This window comes from Aulonocara sp. 'chitande type north' Nkhata Bay, linkage group LG16, assembly GCF_057382095.1.
Source record: "Aulonocara sp. 'chitande type north' Nkhata Bay isolate Kocher_YH1m ecotype deep benthic linkage group LG16, A_spYH_male_GT1.1, whole genome shotgun sequence".
Taxonomy (NCBI): Eukaryota; Metazoa; Chordata; class Actinopteri; order Cichliformes; family Cichlidae; genus Aulonocara; species Aulonocara sp. 'chitande type north' Nkhata Bay.
In genome coordinates, this window is record NC_141359.1 from 13,255,633 (window position 1) to 13,271,826 (window position 16,194).

The window sequence follows — 16,194 nt, forward strand, 5'->3', positions numbered from 1 at the left end:
ATTAGCTTTTAGCTATAAAAATCAAGAGACACACTAGCTGTTTCATTCTAGCTGCAACTGCATGTCTCATTTGCAGTCGCTCAAATGCCCACTCCAAAAACGAGTACGGACAAATAGGCCGCTGTTTGCCTGCTAGGCTTCACCACAGTTCACTGTATTCACGTAACTAGACCAGTCAACCATGTTTGTGTTGTTGGTGCTTTTTGGAGCATTTGTAATGCAATTATTTTGCACATAACATTACCTGCTCTGATATTTTTAGCAAAAAGAGAACCCAAATGCCAGATAGAGAAAAACAAAAGTTATTTTGATGCACTTGCAGAGGGTGAACAAAAAATACAGCATGCCGTCAGAAAAAAGAAGAGCCTGAGAAACACCAGCAAAGAATGCACGGGTAAAACACAAATGAGGGTTTAAAACAATATGACAAATCAATATGCACATTCGGGGTGATTCAAAACGAGATACAAGTAGAAACGATCCAAACTTACTGTGTCGTTAACTGTACCAACTCTTCTACCAACTATTTAGAGAGTCAGTGCTCCAGTTTGTGAGTTTTTGTGATGAATGAATTTCTATTATTACTTTTTTATATGCTAGCAGTAATTACAGTTAGCAAAATATGATCATACACGCTGGAAAAAAAACAATATAGCAATGAGAAAAAAAGGCCAAACTGGAATCATAAATCAGAAGTTCATAAACATGTTGGTGACATTATGGTGGCTACATCCAGCTGTCCAATCTTATTGCTAAATAACAATGACTAGCAGTTAGTTTGTATCTTACAATGCCATAAACAGATAAAAGTATTTATCTTCTCACTACTGGTGTTAACAAAATTATGTCATCTTTTACACATGAGGGGTGTAGTTGTTTTTAAAGGGATAAATCTGAGATGTTGTTTAATGTTGAGTAAAATATTTTTCTTTAAAAAAAATGTTATGCCCTAAATTGAAAATTAGAACCTGCTTTCTAAGAATATTGAAGAACATGTTCTTCAGAGAGACAAATCACACCGTCAGTGTGTGACATTTGATTTTCTCCATGTGTCTCAGTGTGTCTGCGCCCAGACAATGTTCTTTTCACAGGAACACAAACAAAAAATCCAATAGTGTCTGAGTGACAAGTGAGACACTTGAATAGGAGCCCAATGAGGCTACATATTGATCCGCAGGGGGAGACAATTACAAGATGTGCTGCAATTACATTTTCCCAATCTCATGTTCTCAACATGCAGACACTAATTTGGTTTTTACGAGCAACAAACTGAGGAGCAATACTGACAAGCAATTACAGAATAGCTTGAAATTTACACACAAGAATATTCTCTTTTGTGTGTGTTGTCAGGAAACAGGTGATGAGGATAACTGGACCTAGGGTTACCTAGGTCCTGATTTTTATAATGATGAAAATTAGAGCTTTGAGTGCTCAGATTGAGTAGAAAGGTGCTTAATACATGTCAGTCCATTTACCATTTAACTGACTGTTACTAACATTATTGGAAATTTACATTTGCAACCACCCAAAAAATGTGTGTACTAGTGTATCTCAAAAAATGAGAACTGTTGTAAAAAAAGTTTCTTTTCCACTCAAAACTCCCAAATTCTACATATTATATTTTTATTATGCATTAAGTGAACGACTTTTTTTTCATTTAAATTTTGATGAAGCGCCTCAGAAACAGCTTCCTGAACTCAAAGAGTCTAAAGTGTGCAGTCCACCCATATCTTGAGCTAATTAAGCATAATTCATATCACTGATCAGATTCACGGAGGCCCCACCCACAGGCCCTAAAAGATCCACTGCAAGTGTCAGATACCAAGAGAACCCTAGAGGTCTGGTACCCAATGGCTGTGTCCCAATTCAGGGTCTGCACGCTTGAAGTACGCATTTTAAGTGCGATTACGTCACCGCCACGCGACGACGGCTGTCCCAATTCGAAGTGTACTTCAAATGCATACTCCAAATGCACCGTCGATTTCCCCAAATATCAAGCGTGGTCCGGTGCATGCTTCGTGGTCCCATATATCCCACAATTCATAGCGCGGCGGTGGGTGTGGATAATTTTGCCGCAAAACACGGCAGAAGGGAGCGGCCGAAGAGTGAACTGTCAAAAGTAAGTACTGAATATGATGTCACTTATTTATGTGCAAATGTTTAATAACGAAGAACATTAAAACATTACTGTTGGCCACATGTCGGCAAAGTTGTGTGATATTAGTGATGTTTGTACTTTCAGTGTTAACTTGGTTTTAAAGCATATCTATATATAGATAGATAGAGATATATCTCATGATAATCTGACAATACTATAATATTGGTCATTTTATATTTACATTACCACAGTGAGATGATTTTAGTCTCATGAACAACATTAGCTAATTGTTATTTACTAACTAATCTTGAAATGACTGTTCAGTACAGAAGTGAAGCCCAACAATCGTGTTTTACAGTCCTGTGGTCTCAGCCTCAGATACTCAACTAATCAAAGTGATGTCATGACAAAAATGAATGACCAAAAAAACTTTTTTTTCTCTCTCCTTCATTTCTGTCAAACAAAGCTGTATGAAACATTTCTCCCGGTTAGTATCATGGTTGCTAGGCAACCTGAACAGCGCGACGAAGGCAAGACCGTCCCATTTCACAAGCCTCTCACTTCCGCACTTCTCGTACTTATAGTACGCACCGTACGTAGTACGCGTAGTGCGCGTACTTCAAGCGTGTAGACCCTGAATTGGGACACAGCCAATTCAGGGTCTGCAGCCTTAAAGGCCGCATTTTAAGGCCGATTACGTCACAGCAACGCGACAAAGGCTGTCCCAATCCAAAGGCTGCTCGAAATGCGGCCCTCAAATGCGTCCTTCATTTCCCTGAATTTTAAGGACGTGTAGACTTCGTGACCCAACATATCCCAGAATGCATAGCGCGGCGGTGGGTGTGGATAATGTTGCCGGAAAAAAAAACAGTGGATGAGGGGCACCCGAAGAGTAAACTTTAAGTAAGTACTGAATATTATGTCACTTATTTATGTGCAAATGTTTACTAACGAAGAACATTAAAACATTACTGTTGGCCACATGTCGGCAAAGTTATGTGACATTAGTGACGTTTGTACTAACTTGGTTTTAAAGCCTTTACTTTAAAATATACGCTGTTCAATAGCTGAGCTTAATCTTACAGAGAATGATCAAAGCTCATGTAGAAAGAAACAAACAAATGAACAAAAGATTTTCTCCTTCATTTCTGTCAAACAATGCTGTATGAAACGTTTCCAGATGTTAGTATCATGGTTGCTAGGCAACCTGGGCAGCGCGACGGAGGCTAGACCGTCCCATTTCACAAGCCTCGCACTTCCGGCCTTAATGGTCTTTGAGTACGTGGCCCTTGTGGACCGTTAAAGCTGCGTACTTTAAGGGTGCAGACCCTGAATTGGGATACAGCCAATGTTCCCTCTAAGCTGCGCGCGTGCGCAATTGCACACTGCTGGCACGGTCTCTGCGCACAGAAAAAAAATCTAACCTGAATTGAAATTAAAACTTTAACAATTCTGTTTTGCAGTGTTAGTCAGTAAGTGACTGGCTGCTCCCGTATGGGATTAGAACGATGCCACCTTATCCCATAGTCCAGCCAATGATGCGATTCACATTCGTATATACGCAGCTAATCAACGTCGTTGACAGGCTATGACAGCGTCCTTATGTGCCGACACCGGTGTTTTAGCTAGCAAAGCGGCTGATGTGGAGTGAAGCCACATTAATGACAACGTGTACAACCATTGGAGATGTGAGCAGGACAGACGGAGCAATTGATGGAAAAAGTGTGGACTTTATACCAGTTTGTAAATTGAGTTGATAGGCCACGTAAAACCAGAGTTATGATAAAAATATCTGCAATGTTTGGTTTTCTTCCTGAATACTATCGTTGTTTATATTTACTGAGGGAAGAAACAGTAAAAATGGTGTTTTATAAGGAAAACGCTCTCCGCCTGTGAGCAAAGTTGAAACCAAAAAAACCAACCCTTTCCTATTCGTCGAAAAATGTACCATGTCGACCAATCAAAAGATGATATGGCAACATGGTATTTAGTTGTTTAGGAAGGGGGAAGTTTTAGGAGTGACGCGGTGTTTTGAGATGTGAGAGGTTCGCCATGTTTAGTGCAAATCTTGTGTAGTTAGTGTGTAGTGTAGTCAATAGGTTGTGTGTGTCAGAACAATGAGGCGACTGCTGAATGTTACAGGTGTTACAGGAGTGACACATCTCCTGTTGTCAGGCCTGCAGGTATCAGGCTGTTGTTCTCCTTTATCTCATAGTGGACAGAAATAATTTTTTGGAGTGGCACAAATAATTTGTGTGGCATCAAATTTGATGCAGAACAGCTGATTGTTCTGTAAATAGTTTGAAATGTTTATTTTAAAAAAACGTCTTGGCTGCATTTTTAGGTAAACAGCTGCAAAAAACTTTGTTTACAAAACTCAGTTACTTTTTTGAAGAAGTAACTATATAATTAATTGCCCAACATTGGTCATTATATACTGTATTTTGCAGACAGAGAGTTACAGGACTCGCTCCCAGACCACAGACTCATAATACAAGTCAGAGCTTTATATATATATATATATATATAAAAAAAGAAAAATTAAGTTGTGTTTTGGAGTTCAAGTTATTTTTACTTCCAATAGTGTGAACATACTACACAGGTCAATGACTAGATTTTTTTTAAATTTTCATTGTAAGTGGGCTAAAGCAGTTAATTAAAAGTAGTCTAACATAAATGCAAATGCTGTAATTTGATTATTTTAATAAACCATGTAACTTGGATGGATTCGATGCTGGTGTGACCACAGTGCACACGTCTGCTGTTGCTCACAGTAGTCCAAGGGACCGCTCAGGGAGTTTGTGTGTTCGCTCAGACACATGAAAAATTAGAGGGAACATTGCTGGTACCCATTACCTGGTTCATAAAGCAGGTGGTCTTAATTTGATGTTTCATTGCTACAAAGGTCAGAGCAGGTTTAATATGCTTTGAAAGTTTGGTGTGCAATAATTAAAATAGCCTTCTTCATGTTTAGTTTCCACTCTAGGATCAGTAACCAGCCCTCTACTTGACCAATTCCAGGAAATGACTACTCCCTGCCAAGAAACAGTCTGGAACACAACCCACCATAAATCAGCAATGAACGTTTTAATGAGCTAAACACCAAAGATATAATATGTAAACAACTGAGCTTTACAGCTGCTGTCTTCATTCTACGCTGAGTTAGAACTGGCTGGAAGGCAGTGTTGTAGCTGTGCATGTGCAATACAGACATGTGAGTTGTATCAGTTTCCCATGTGATTCTATCTATAGCAACTTCCTTAAAGGGGCAGTGCCCTCAAAAGGATAGCAAATCATTTTAAAGTTGTAAATTTCCTTTCACGCAATCGTTAAATATACCATCAGGCAGACAGATAATTTTGTCAGTCAAGCAGTGAACAAAAAAACAGAGGACCTCATAAGCCTACCCTAAATCCTTCAATTAAAATATATCACAAACAGAGAAAAGGGCTTTCCAGGTGTGCAAACATCAATCAGCTGAATGCACTTTTCACACAGCCAACGTCAGCATTTGTAACATTAACACACCTGACATTTCTCATGACTTTAGCTGCCACACACAAGGCAAACACAGAGGCGCAGGCATGCAGAAATGCACTTATTACATGTTGTCCAACGAATGATTGAATCAGACCGCACACACCACAGGCTCTGTTGTTTGCACAGCTGGACAGAGAAAGTGGTTATCTAGGATTGAAGCCATAATGAAGCTAAATTGCAAGAGAAGGTGAGGATTTATTCACATATGGACTGTTCACATACGTTGACGGATATATTTAGAACACAGCAGGTGCAATGAGTCCTAGAAATGTATTTATGAGATTGAACGCACCACTTAAATTCAATTTAGTTTTATTTCTAGAGCACCGATTGACAACAGCAGTTGCCTCAAGGGGCTTTAAATTGTAGAATAAAGATCCTGCAATATTAGAGGGAAAACCCCAGCAATCAGACAGCACCCTATGAGCAAGCACTTAGCAACAGTGGGAAGAAAACAGGGTCCGGGGTATCATTAGAAGGCACAGCATGATTTTTACTGCTATGCAGATGATATCCAGCTTTATTTTTCCATGAAGCCAAATGATAAGCACCAATTAGTTAAACTGCAGGAATGTCTTAAAGACAAAGATCTGGATGACCTCTAACCGGTCGCAGCAGATGGGTGCTCCTCCCTGAGCCTGGTTCTGCTGGAGGTTTCTTCCTGTTGAAAGGGAGTTTTTCCTTCCCACTCTCAACTTAGTGTTTGGTCATAGGGGGTTGTTTGATTGATGGGGTTTTGCTGAATTATTGTAGGGTCTTTAATACTAAGCGCCTTGAGGTGACTGATGTTGTGATTGGTGCTATAAAATAACATTTAATTTAATTTAACTGAATACTTAGGATATCAGGGTCAGTAAAAATGTAAAAAGTGAAAGTCTATCACAGTTTTGATATACTTCATTTGGGTTTTTTGTTTGTTTTTCTTCTACTTCACAATTTACTGTCTCTAACCCAACTGTTTTAATTTTAATGTAACTTGCTGCAACACTGTAACATCATGAAACAGGTGAATTTTGGTTATCTTCGAGTGATTTTACATTAGGTATTTCAGGTCTTCTTGCTAAAAGTTCACCATCTGCAATTAGGAATTTATGGTAAATGGTAAATGGCCTGTATTTATATAGCGCTTTACTAGTCCCTAAGGACCCCAAAGCGCTTTACATATCCAGTCATCCACCCATTCACACACACATTCACACACTGGTGATGGCAAGCTACATTGTAGCCACAGCCACCCTGGGGAGCACTGACTCTTATATACAAGAGTTTTATCTTTTTTATATCACTGTTATCTCATTGGTGGACGTAGGACGTAGAATTTAGAGACTTTTGGTGAATTTAAAGCTCAGCTCTCACTCATGTCACAGTTATCTTTACAGAGAACATAAGTTATCACTTACGTCCTCCGGAAAGATGCCATCCTCTGCCATCACCAGGATTGCACTTACTAAAATCCTTTAACTAAATTGTATCTGGTAATGCCTTTAGTGCAATGCAGTGCAATGGAAACTTTCCATCTCGTGTTACCTCTCGTGTTACCTGTAAATTGTAAATATTGTAAAACTTTTCTTCTGTCATTTAATGGTCGGGCATTGTACAGCTACAAGCATTTCACCCCCATGTCATACTGTGTATGGTTGTGTGTGTGTGACAAATAAAATTTGAATTTGAATTTTTACCTGCTGGCAGGATGACCACATCATTCAGCATTCTTACTTGAAAGTAGAGCAGGGCGATATGGCCAAAAATATTTATCACGATATATATTTGAAAATTTGCGATAACGATATAACTGACGATATAATTGATGCGAGACAAAATACAACTCCACAACATTACTAGCGCAAAAAGACAACCTTCCATTTATTTTCACTTAAACAAGAAGCTGGTTTTTATGTACATTAAAGCTTTATAAAAATGTAACAGTGCAAATGCAAATTCCTTGCTGAGAGTTTAACCAAAAGGCATTTCCAGTAGAAATGGGCTGACATATCCTGAGCATAACCATGTATAATAGCCACTGAAGTTAAAAAGAGGTGCTTTGCAACATTAAACTGCAGTGTGCAGTGCGTATTTTTCGGACCATAAGGTGCACGGGATTATAAGGCACATTAAGTGAAACAAAGCAGTCAGATAAATCAAACTTTATTAAACTCATTCTTCTTGCTTCCTCCACTTCTGTACCATTGATTCATTAATGTTGAATTCTCTGGCAGCTGCTCTATTCCCATGTTGTTGCAGTATATTAATGACTAACCTTGTATTGTGGATGGATAATCTCAGTTGTTCTCCTGACTGAAGTTTGGTCCGTTTACAGCATCCTGCCATGCGACTGCATTTGTCTCTAACTATCAGGAACCTTAACGTTAACTTTTATATGTGGAAAAGTGTTAGTGTTCCTCCTCCAGCTTCACTGTTTATGTTATGCTAACATAGCTGTATCGCCAGTGTTGCCAACTCCTCAGTAAGGAAAATCGCTATTGGCTGTCCTAAAAGTCGCTAGAAGTCGCTAAATGACGTCATCGCCCAATTTGCATAATTGGTCATGCTAATCTAATTGTAACCTATGTTGTTGTTGAGAGAAATAACATCGTGGAAGAGACATAAAGTGAGTAAAAAACGTCCTAAATGCATTTAGAGTTTATTTAGAACTACAAATTAAATTTCTTTTAGTAATTATTGTTTTTTAATGTCACAATTCCAACCCTACTCCTTTACCCGGGCTTGGACCGGCAAAAGTGACCCGAAATAGGCACTCTGGTGGAGTTACTTTGTGTGTGTGTGTTTATAAGTAGTTTTAAACCTTGTGATCCACAAAACAGCATAAGAGTAAAAGAGTAAAAGAAGAACTGACTGCGTTACAGCACCCGCTGCTTGTTGAGAGTAAAAGCGATAAGCGCTTTCACGTCTTTTTCTGAAAATTCGCTAAATATAGCGACAAAGTCGCTAAGTTGGCAACACTGTGTGTCGCTAGCGATCACGGAGCACATCATTATATACCAGCTAGCCCAACTTCAGTAACCCTACAAACGTCACTGCTGTTTAGTTTCCTGTCTTCATTTATGTTGGAAGTGATAGCAGAGCTGTACGTTTGAATTTTTTCAGAAATCTCTCAGTCAGAACATGCTATATCATGCTTAGGTAACTAGCGAAACTAGCGAGCTAACTTCCGCTAGCTTCCTGCTAACTTCTAACTCCGTTAAATGTAATAAATTTTGTTTTCATGGATGCCTGGAAGTTAAACTTCATAGTTACACCTGGTAAAGCAGCAATGCTGATCGTTTTATTAAAGATGAAAGAATTTAGACAGTTTTTAACTCTCAGTGATGCTGCAGTGTTGTTTGACCTGAAGCATACGGAGTTTAGCACCCAGATTACTCCCAGATTTAAGAGCATCTTAGTCCGACAAATACGACAATAACGACGGCCGCTTGCATGTTCTGCAAAAAAATGCGCTTTGTCGTGTATCTGACGGACAAACACCAAACCAGTTCCACATCACTGAAGTTGCACCATTTTTACAAACCAATTCTGGTTCATCTGTCATCGGCCATGTGCGTATGAAAACAAAGGCACTGTGCATGCGCGTTTTTCTCATATTCTATCGCGATATTTCATTTTCCTATCGTTGCTTAACATTATGCCGGTATTACCGTGAACGGTATAATATGGCCCAGCCCTAACTGAAAGTGTCTTGTCTTGTGCTCAAACAGACTCCAAGTACAATATCATGCAAGATACCAAATGTCTGGAAGATCACTGCAATCAAGAAGGCCATTCTAACCAGGCCCTATGAGGAGAAGGAGAACTGGTTCATGTGCTGCTATGGCCCACTGATATTTATCTATGATCACAAAATTTAGCATAAAATAAATAATTTAAGAAAGTGGGGGTGTTTCTCAATTTAAGCTCACAGATATGCATGCACATCAGCATGCATCAACTCCACTGTCACCAATGGAATATAATTCTATAGGAAGTACTGTGCTGAGTAAAGCAGAAAAATCATATTTTGAATCATTATTGTATGGAGGTCATATGTCAGAGGCCACATTTTGAAAAAATCAGCACAGATATTACAATAAAAACAGAACTTTATGAAAGTGGTTGACCCAGAGTCATGTAGACATTGAGAGCCTCAGTAAACCATCCATCAATGCCTCATCGGGTAAGTTACAATAAAACCTTCACCAAACTAACAGATGCCAAAACTAAGGATGTTTCCTCTATATTTTAATTTTAGCTAGTTTTCAAAGATTACAAAAGTGTTTCCCAGTTATTTTTTAATTTAACTTAAACCTTGTTTTCAGTTTAGTGTTAGTTAACTATGATAAACTTGTACAGAACAACAAACCTGTGAGAACTAGAGTGTGTCTCGCAAAGGCTAAATGAAAACAACACACCCATAAACACAGACATACATTTCAGCTAGGGCTGCCACAAATGATTATTTTGATAGTCGACTAGTCACCGATTATTTTTGCGATTAGTCGACTAATCAGATCATGCATCCATTGGACATAAAACGTACAGCTTATTGCACCAGCATGCATCTGCTCTTATATAACTATCATTAGCTTACAGCTTTAAGTGTTTAAGGTATGTGCTAACTAAAAATAAAGACAAGATGATACTTTATTAAATTTTAATGAAATTTGCAGATTGTTTCGGTGAAGTTTAATAAACTCCTTGCTATCTAAAATATAACGGGACACCGCAGTATATTCTCGAGTATCTCACACTTCTGATAATCAGTTGTCTGCTTGACTTTTTTCAGCTGTGTAAAAACTATAACGTTGATCTCAGCCAAACTGATTTACTCAGGAACAAATAAAATACTAAAAAAAAAGCCAAACAATGACATTTTGAAGTTATCTAAGTGACTTATATATGTTTAACCTGAGTAGTGAAAAACGGCGGTGGGTTTGAAAACGATTTGCCGGGAGTCCGGTGTTCTCACGGGCTCTAGTGAGCCTTGCCCCCGGCTAGCTATCGAGCTGGTGGGTAACAGACGTCTCTGAAAACTTTTGAAAATATGTGGTGTCTTGATAAACTGAGCAGATATGTGAGGTTTACACAGCTACATTCTCGCCTAAAAACATGTTAAACGTTTATTTTGTGACCCAGAAAGAATAATAAGAGTAATAGTAAAACTAACTAGCTGCCGCCATTGTTGGAAACTGAGCTGGGCTGCGCTATGAATTCTGGGACAGAGCTACTTCTTCTTCTTTGGGGTTTAACGGCAGCTGGCATCCTTGTACATGCAGTGCTGCCATCTTCTGTTTCAGTCCGTTATTACACTCTTAAGTCCCACTACTTATTCCTGCCTCTTTTGTGATCTTACAAAGCTTCAAACAATGTGTCGACTATTAAATCAGTCGTCGACGATTTTGACAGTCGACGTAATCGTGACTAGTCGACTAATCGTGGCAGCCCTAATTTCAGCTGAATCATTTCTATTTGTATTAGAGAGGGAACTGTAGTTATTATACAACCACAATGCTACAGTCAAACTATCATTCAAATAAAGCCTGCATCATTAAATATGAGGCTCCTTATCCGATCTATTCAATTTGTGACAGTAAATCAATAATAAATTTATTGATAATAATATGATAACTTAATACTGTTCAGCTGATATACTGTATGTTCACTCGGATGAATCTGCTTTATTCATTATTCATCACAGTAGGCTAAATCATTCATTGTTAGATGTGAACCTGGCTCTCCTGCTAACCTACTCACCAAGAGGGATATAACTTCTCTCACTGCTGCTGTTTTTTTGTATTTGGGCCACACAGTGCTTATCACAATGGGTGGATGGCAATACTTAATAGATGCACCTTAACCCATTCCTCCATTTTTAGTTAATGGCGACTCACAGGGGATGATTGTACAGAACCCTAAGCTAACCCTGAGCTGTGGTCCTTGCCATCTCGTGTTTCCCAACCACAGATGACGTTAGCTTCTTCCTAAGACGAGGGAGTCACTGGCGAGGCAGCTGATTATTTACTCTATATTTATCATCACAAATTCCATGTAGCATTTCACACATCATTTAAGAAAGTAAGGATGTGCCTCAGTAGAGGTAATAGAGCATGCATCCCCTCTATTGGCACAAATACAACATTGTCACTCGATGACAAATGGTGCACCGAGTGAACCAAAACGATTCACGTCGGCTGGGTAAACCAATGTCTGACCTGCATTCACTTCTAACAAGTATAAAAGCACAACACACCCTCTAAACACAGACAAGCACTTTGGTTGAAAAGCTTTCTATGTTTTGCGCTTTGTTAGCTTAAAATGTTCTTAAAGTATACACAACATGGAAAACTGCACTGAATGGGAATGATTATATTCCCTTCTCGAAGCACACATAAACAGTCACACACCAAGAAAGGACTATTTGTGAAACTACGCTATAGACACGTGCAGGAAGCATGTTGGTTCTTTGTCTGATTATGACATGTATGTTACTTGGACCCTTGCCTGCCCTAATGTGCTCACATGTGTAATTTTATCTTGGGATTTTACAGTCATTTAACTTTACAGCCAGTTCTCCGGGTAAAAGTCCAGCAGAGTTCATCACCACAAAGTGCAGCCAAAGTTTCTAAATCCTCTACTGTGCAGTTTAATGGGGGAAACTATGCTGCACTGCATGACAGCTTTAAGTTAGCTTGGGAGATACAGGCCCTGTGAACCACTTACTTTTGAACTGTCTGTTTTACCACTTCCATCCTCTTTGCTGTTTCACAACCAACTCAAGTTCCCAGTTTGCACTTTATTCCCTTTCTCGCTTCCCTAATCCTGACATATTCTTGTCCACTTTCACAGCTGCTCAGGCAAAACATGAGGAAATCGTCCCTTCCCTGTTATTTCTGCTTATCTGACCCTCCTCCTCCCCCTTCTCCTTTCCTCCACTCCTTTTCCTTGGCATCCTCTCGGCTGCTGGTTTGATAACAGGCTGTCACAAGCATTTAATGTTTTCTCAGAAAGTGTTGGCTGCACCTTGAGGGCCACGAACGCACCAGGTCCGTGGTCCTGGCTGGCAGAAAACAGACAATTGCATTTGCAAGCAAATTAGAGAGACACACATCTTAGTGGAGAGGTGCTGAAGGGGCAGAAAGAGCACTCCCTCTTCCTCCTGTTTCATATGTGCTTTGATTGGACAGTGATTGTTATATGTGGCCCTCATTGTAACCCTGCAAAGGGCAGCAGTACAAACAAACGGTGTAATTACAAGAACCTAATGTGGGAAAGTGAGGAAAGTCAGAGCAGGGGGAAGCCAGCAGGGTCTTCTGGTGTTGTTGCATTTTCTCTGTAGCATTTGTTTTTGTCTGTGTGACTGGTATTTGAACTGACACTGACCTAAATTCTTTAGTGCCTGACAGCAGACATGCAGACATGCAGGCAGGCAGGCAGGCAGTCGATGGAACGGTCAGACTAACAGAGAGTGAGGCAGCGGTCAGGCATGGGGAACAGAAAGGACAGAGGTTCACTCACATCGGGAAAAACAACTTCAGTCACCGCACCAACGCCACAGATGCTAAAATCCTGCCCTGAAGTTTTGCACCTGCCAACCTGACTGCTCATTTGCAGGAGTGTGTGTCTGAAAGTTGTGTAGCTGCATCGAAACAGCCGGGAACAACAGGGATTCAAAGTTTTGACGTTACACCACATACAGCAGCGGTCCCCAACCCCCGGGCCTCGGACCGGTACCGGTCCGTGAGTCGTTTGGTACCGGGCCGCGAGAGTTGAGGCTCAGGTTTTCAGCGTTATTTTGTTATCGCTTTTATCGTTAACTCGGTTTTCCTGGGTCTTTTCACGTGTGTTATGAATAAATCTTCTTTTTTCGGTACCGGTACTAGTTTTATTTTGTTGTATTTATCCGCGACACCTTAAAGGCCGGTCCGTGAAAATATTGTCGGGCATAAACCGGTCCGCGGCGCAAAAAAGGTTGGGGACCGCTGACATACAGTATGTCAATCAGCGTCTTTGATTCAGAGCTCATTATTCTTACCAGACTTAATGAATTCAAATGTTTTAAATTTAAGACAGGACCTGGTTTAAAACCACTCGCAGTCAACTGCCATCTTCAAAATGTCACGATGGCGAGAAAACATCAAAGACTGGGAGAAAGTCTGCGACCAGTTTTCCACTGAATGGTTTAAGCTGACAACTACATGCAATCTGTTTGTGGTAATATCTCAAAAATGACCAGAATATAACCGACTGAGTCGAGTCCACCACTGCACAGAAACACGCTGTAGCATTCATCACTGCACATGGATCACAATGTGTTGGCAATCTGCCTGCATTTATAAATTAAAGGGTAATTGTTTGCGAACCTTTGCCAGTCTACCTGAGAGGGACTGCACTCAGTCCAAGTTGGACAATTGGAAACAGCTCACTTGGTGAAAGGCAACCTGTTTCCAATCGCCTTGATATGGAAAGTGGTCCTGCTGAAGTTGAGGGTGTTGTACAGTAGGCTCAAACTCTGGGTGATCATCTGGCCACCTCAACCACTCAAAAGCAAAAAAAAAAAAAAAAAGAACAATCACCAATTTTTCCTAGTGTGACCGGGCAAGACAGTCAAAAAACAAAAACAAAACAAAAAAACCTGCGGTACTAGAAAGTGGCAGTCCATTCCCTTTATTTTTCTTTCTTTCTTTCCCAATCTTGAATGTTTTTGTGGATTTTATTTTCCATTTTTGTCCAATGGAAATAACCCTACACCCAGCCCAACTTTGAACTATTCAGGCAGTGCAAAACTGACGTGCAACACCAGATAAATACTGGCTACAATACACCATCATATTTGCAGATATTTTGGCCAATACCAGTGCTATGCCAAAAAGTGATCATTTGCAAGAAGTGATTTGGTATCAAGCCAGTCTGAGCCAGAAAGAACATTTCTGTCACAAAGTGACAGCTACAAGCAGTTTTGGGCAAAGCGACTTTTTTAGATAATTTATTTATGAATGTAAATGTTTCACTGACATTAAAAATGTTGTTTTCAAGAGAGGTCTGGCCAAAAAGGCAGCAGAAATTGCAAAACCTATAACGTAACAGTTAGGTAAGGTCTGGATCGGTTATAATGTAGAAGACAGAGTCATAAAGATACGGATTTCCTTACTTTATACATAACCTCTTTGTAAATCCTGCTGACTGCAGACTATTTATCATACATACATAAGCAGAAATACTGGACATAAAATCATTTTTTGACTCAACACTGATATTCAGCTGATGTATCAGCACATCCCTACCAAATGACACTATGTACAAAGATTTGCATTCTAGGATTGAGAACATTCACTATCCTCATAGTAAAGGTTTCCCTTGTTAGGTAAGAACAGCACACAGCCTGTTTTCTAAGGAGTGTTTAGTACCAGAAGGCGCCCAGTGCATTTCCCTCCCCTCCTATGCATTATTATCATTGTTATTATTATTTATTACTACTGGGGGGGGGGGGGGGGGGGGGATTGCCAACTTGTACTTAAAATGCAAGTGTGCAATATTACACCTATTGCGTCAAATGCAACGTTTGTAATCCACACATCGCGTCATTTTTCACATGGCTGCTGGACTCCTCCTCAGCATCACGGCCAGTCTCCACCTGGATCATAGAGCGAACACAAACCAGCTGCTTTTATCTGTACAATCCAACAACACGGGCCAAGACACATGTCAGCCTTATGGATGCGAGCAACAATCATTTACGCGAACCCCTCCAGCTCACGTCCTCTTATGTAACACAAAGTATGCGTTGGTTGATTAGCTGTTACTCAACTTGCTCTGCTGTTGCTGCGGTGATACAGAGGTTGACTAGCTGCTGGAGGGGAGGGGAGGCAGCCTCACGGAAGAACACCGTGAAGAAGAAAAACAATACGAATAAAAAAAAAACCTCCATCATTGTCAGCTCTGCACACAGTCAGCTGTGGATACAGGATGTGCCGCGTCTTCTCACACACTCGCTCACGGCCACAGTTGTGTAGTTAACCTTCCACAAAGCGCATCTGACCGCTACCAGCTCTGCTCGGAGCTTTGGCTTTAATCGGTTTATTTGCTCAGCTCGTCCGCGGAGCCTGAACACAAAACTAAAGTTTTCTGACGTGCAGCCTACCTGATATGCCCGCGCCGACCACTATAACATCGTAGGTGTTGCTGGGTGCAGTCATGTTGCTGGGTGGTGTGTCTTCTTTCACCTCTTGGTTGTGTCAGCTCGTTGCCGGACGCAGGGTGCACGGCGGAGAGCATCTGGATTAAAAAGCGCCGGGCAGGCCCACTCCCTGCAGACTCCGCCTACCCATAGTAAAGCGCTGCCCTGTGGGTTTGGAGGGTTAGAGAAAACAATTTATGGAATGAAAAAGAAAACAAAACAAAACAAAACAAAAAAACATAAGAAGAAGAAGAAAGTATAGATTACTTACTATAGACCCACATTTCACTAGGAAATTTAAAAACCCATTACAGTTCCGTGGCTCTGTGTGTCTTCTTTTTAGTCCTTTATGCTTTGCAGTAGTTGTAAAAGCACAGATGTCCCTGACTGT

At 40.3% G+C, this 16,194-nt stretch overlaps 1 protein-coding gene across 1 annotated transcript in view; it reads right to left on the minus strand.

Moving 5' to 3' along the window:
* The window catches only part of LOC147311141 (amine oxidase [flavin-containing]-like), a 53,579-nt gene extending 37,385 nt beyond the window's left edge, over positions 1-16,194 (minus strand). The window contains exons 1-2 of the mRNA XM_086265470.1: positions 16,075-16,194; positions 15,768-15,968 (exon numbers count right to left, since the gene is read on the minus strand). Of these exons, the coding sequence (XP_086121596.1) occupies positions 15,768-15,822 (55 nt within the window). The 5' untranslated portion in view covers positions 15,823-15,968; positions 16,075-16,194. The remainder of the gene's footprint in view (positions 1-15,767; positions 15,969-16,074) is intronic.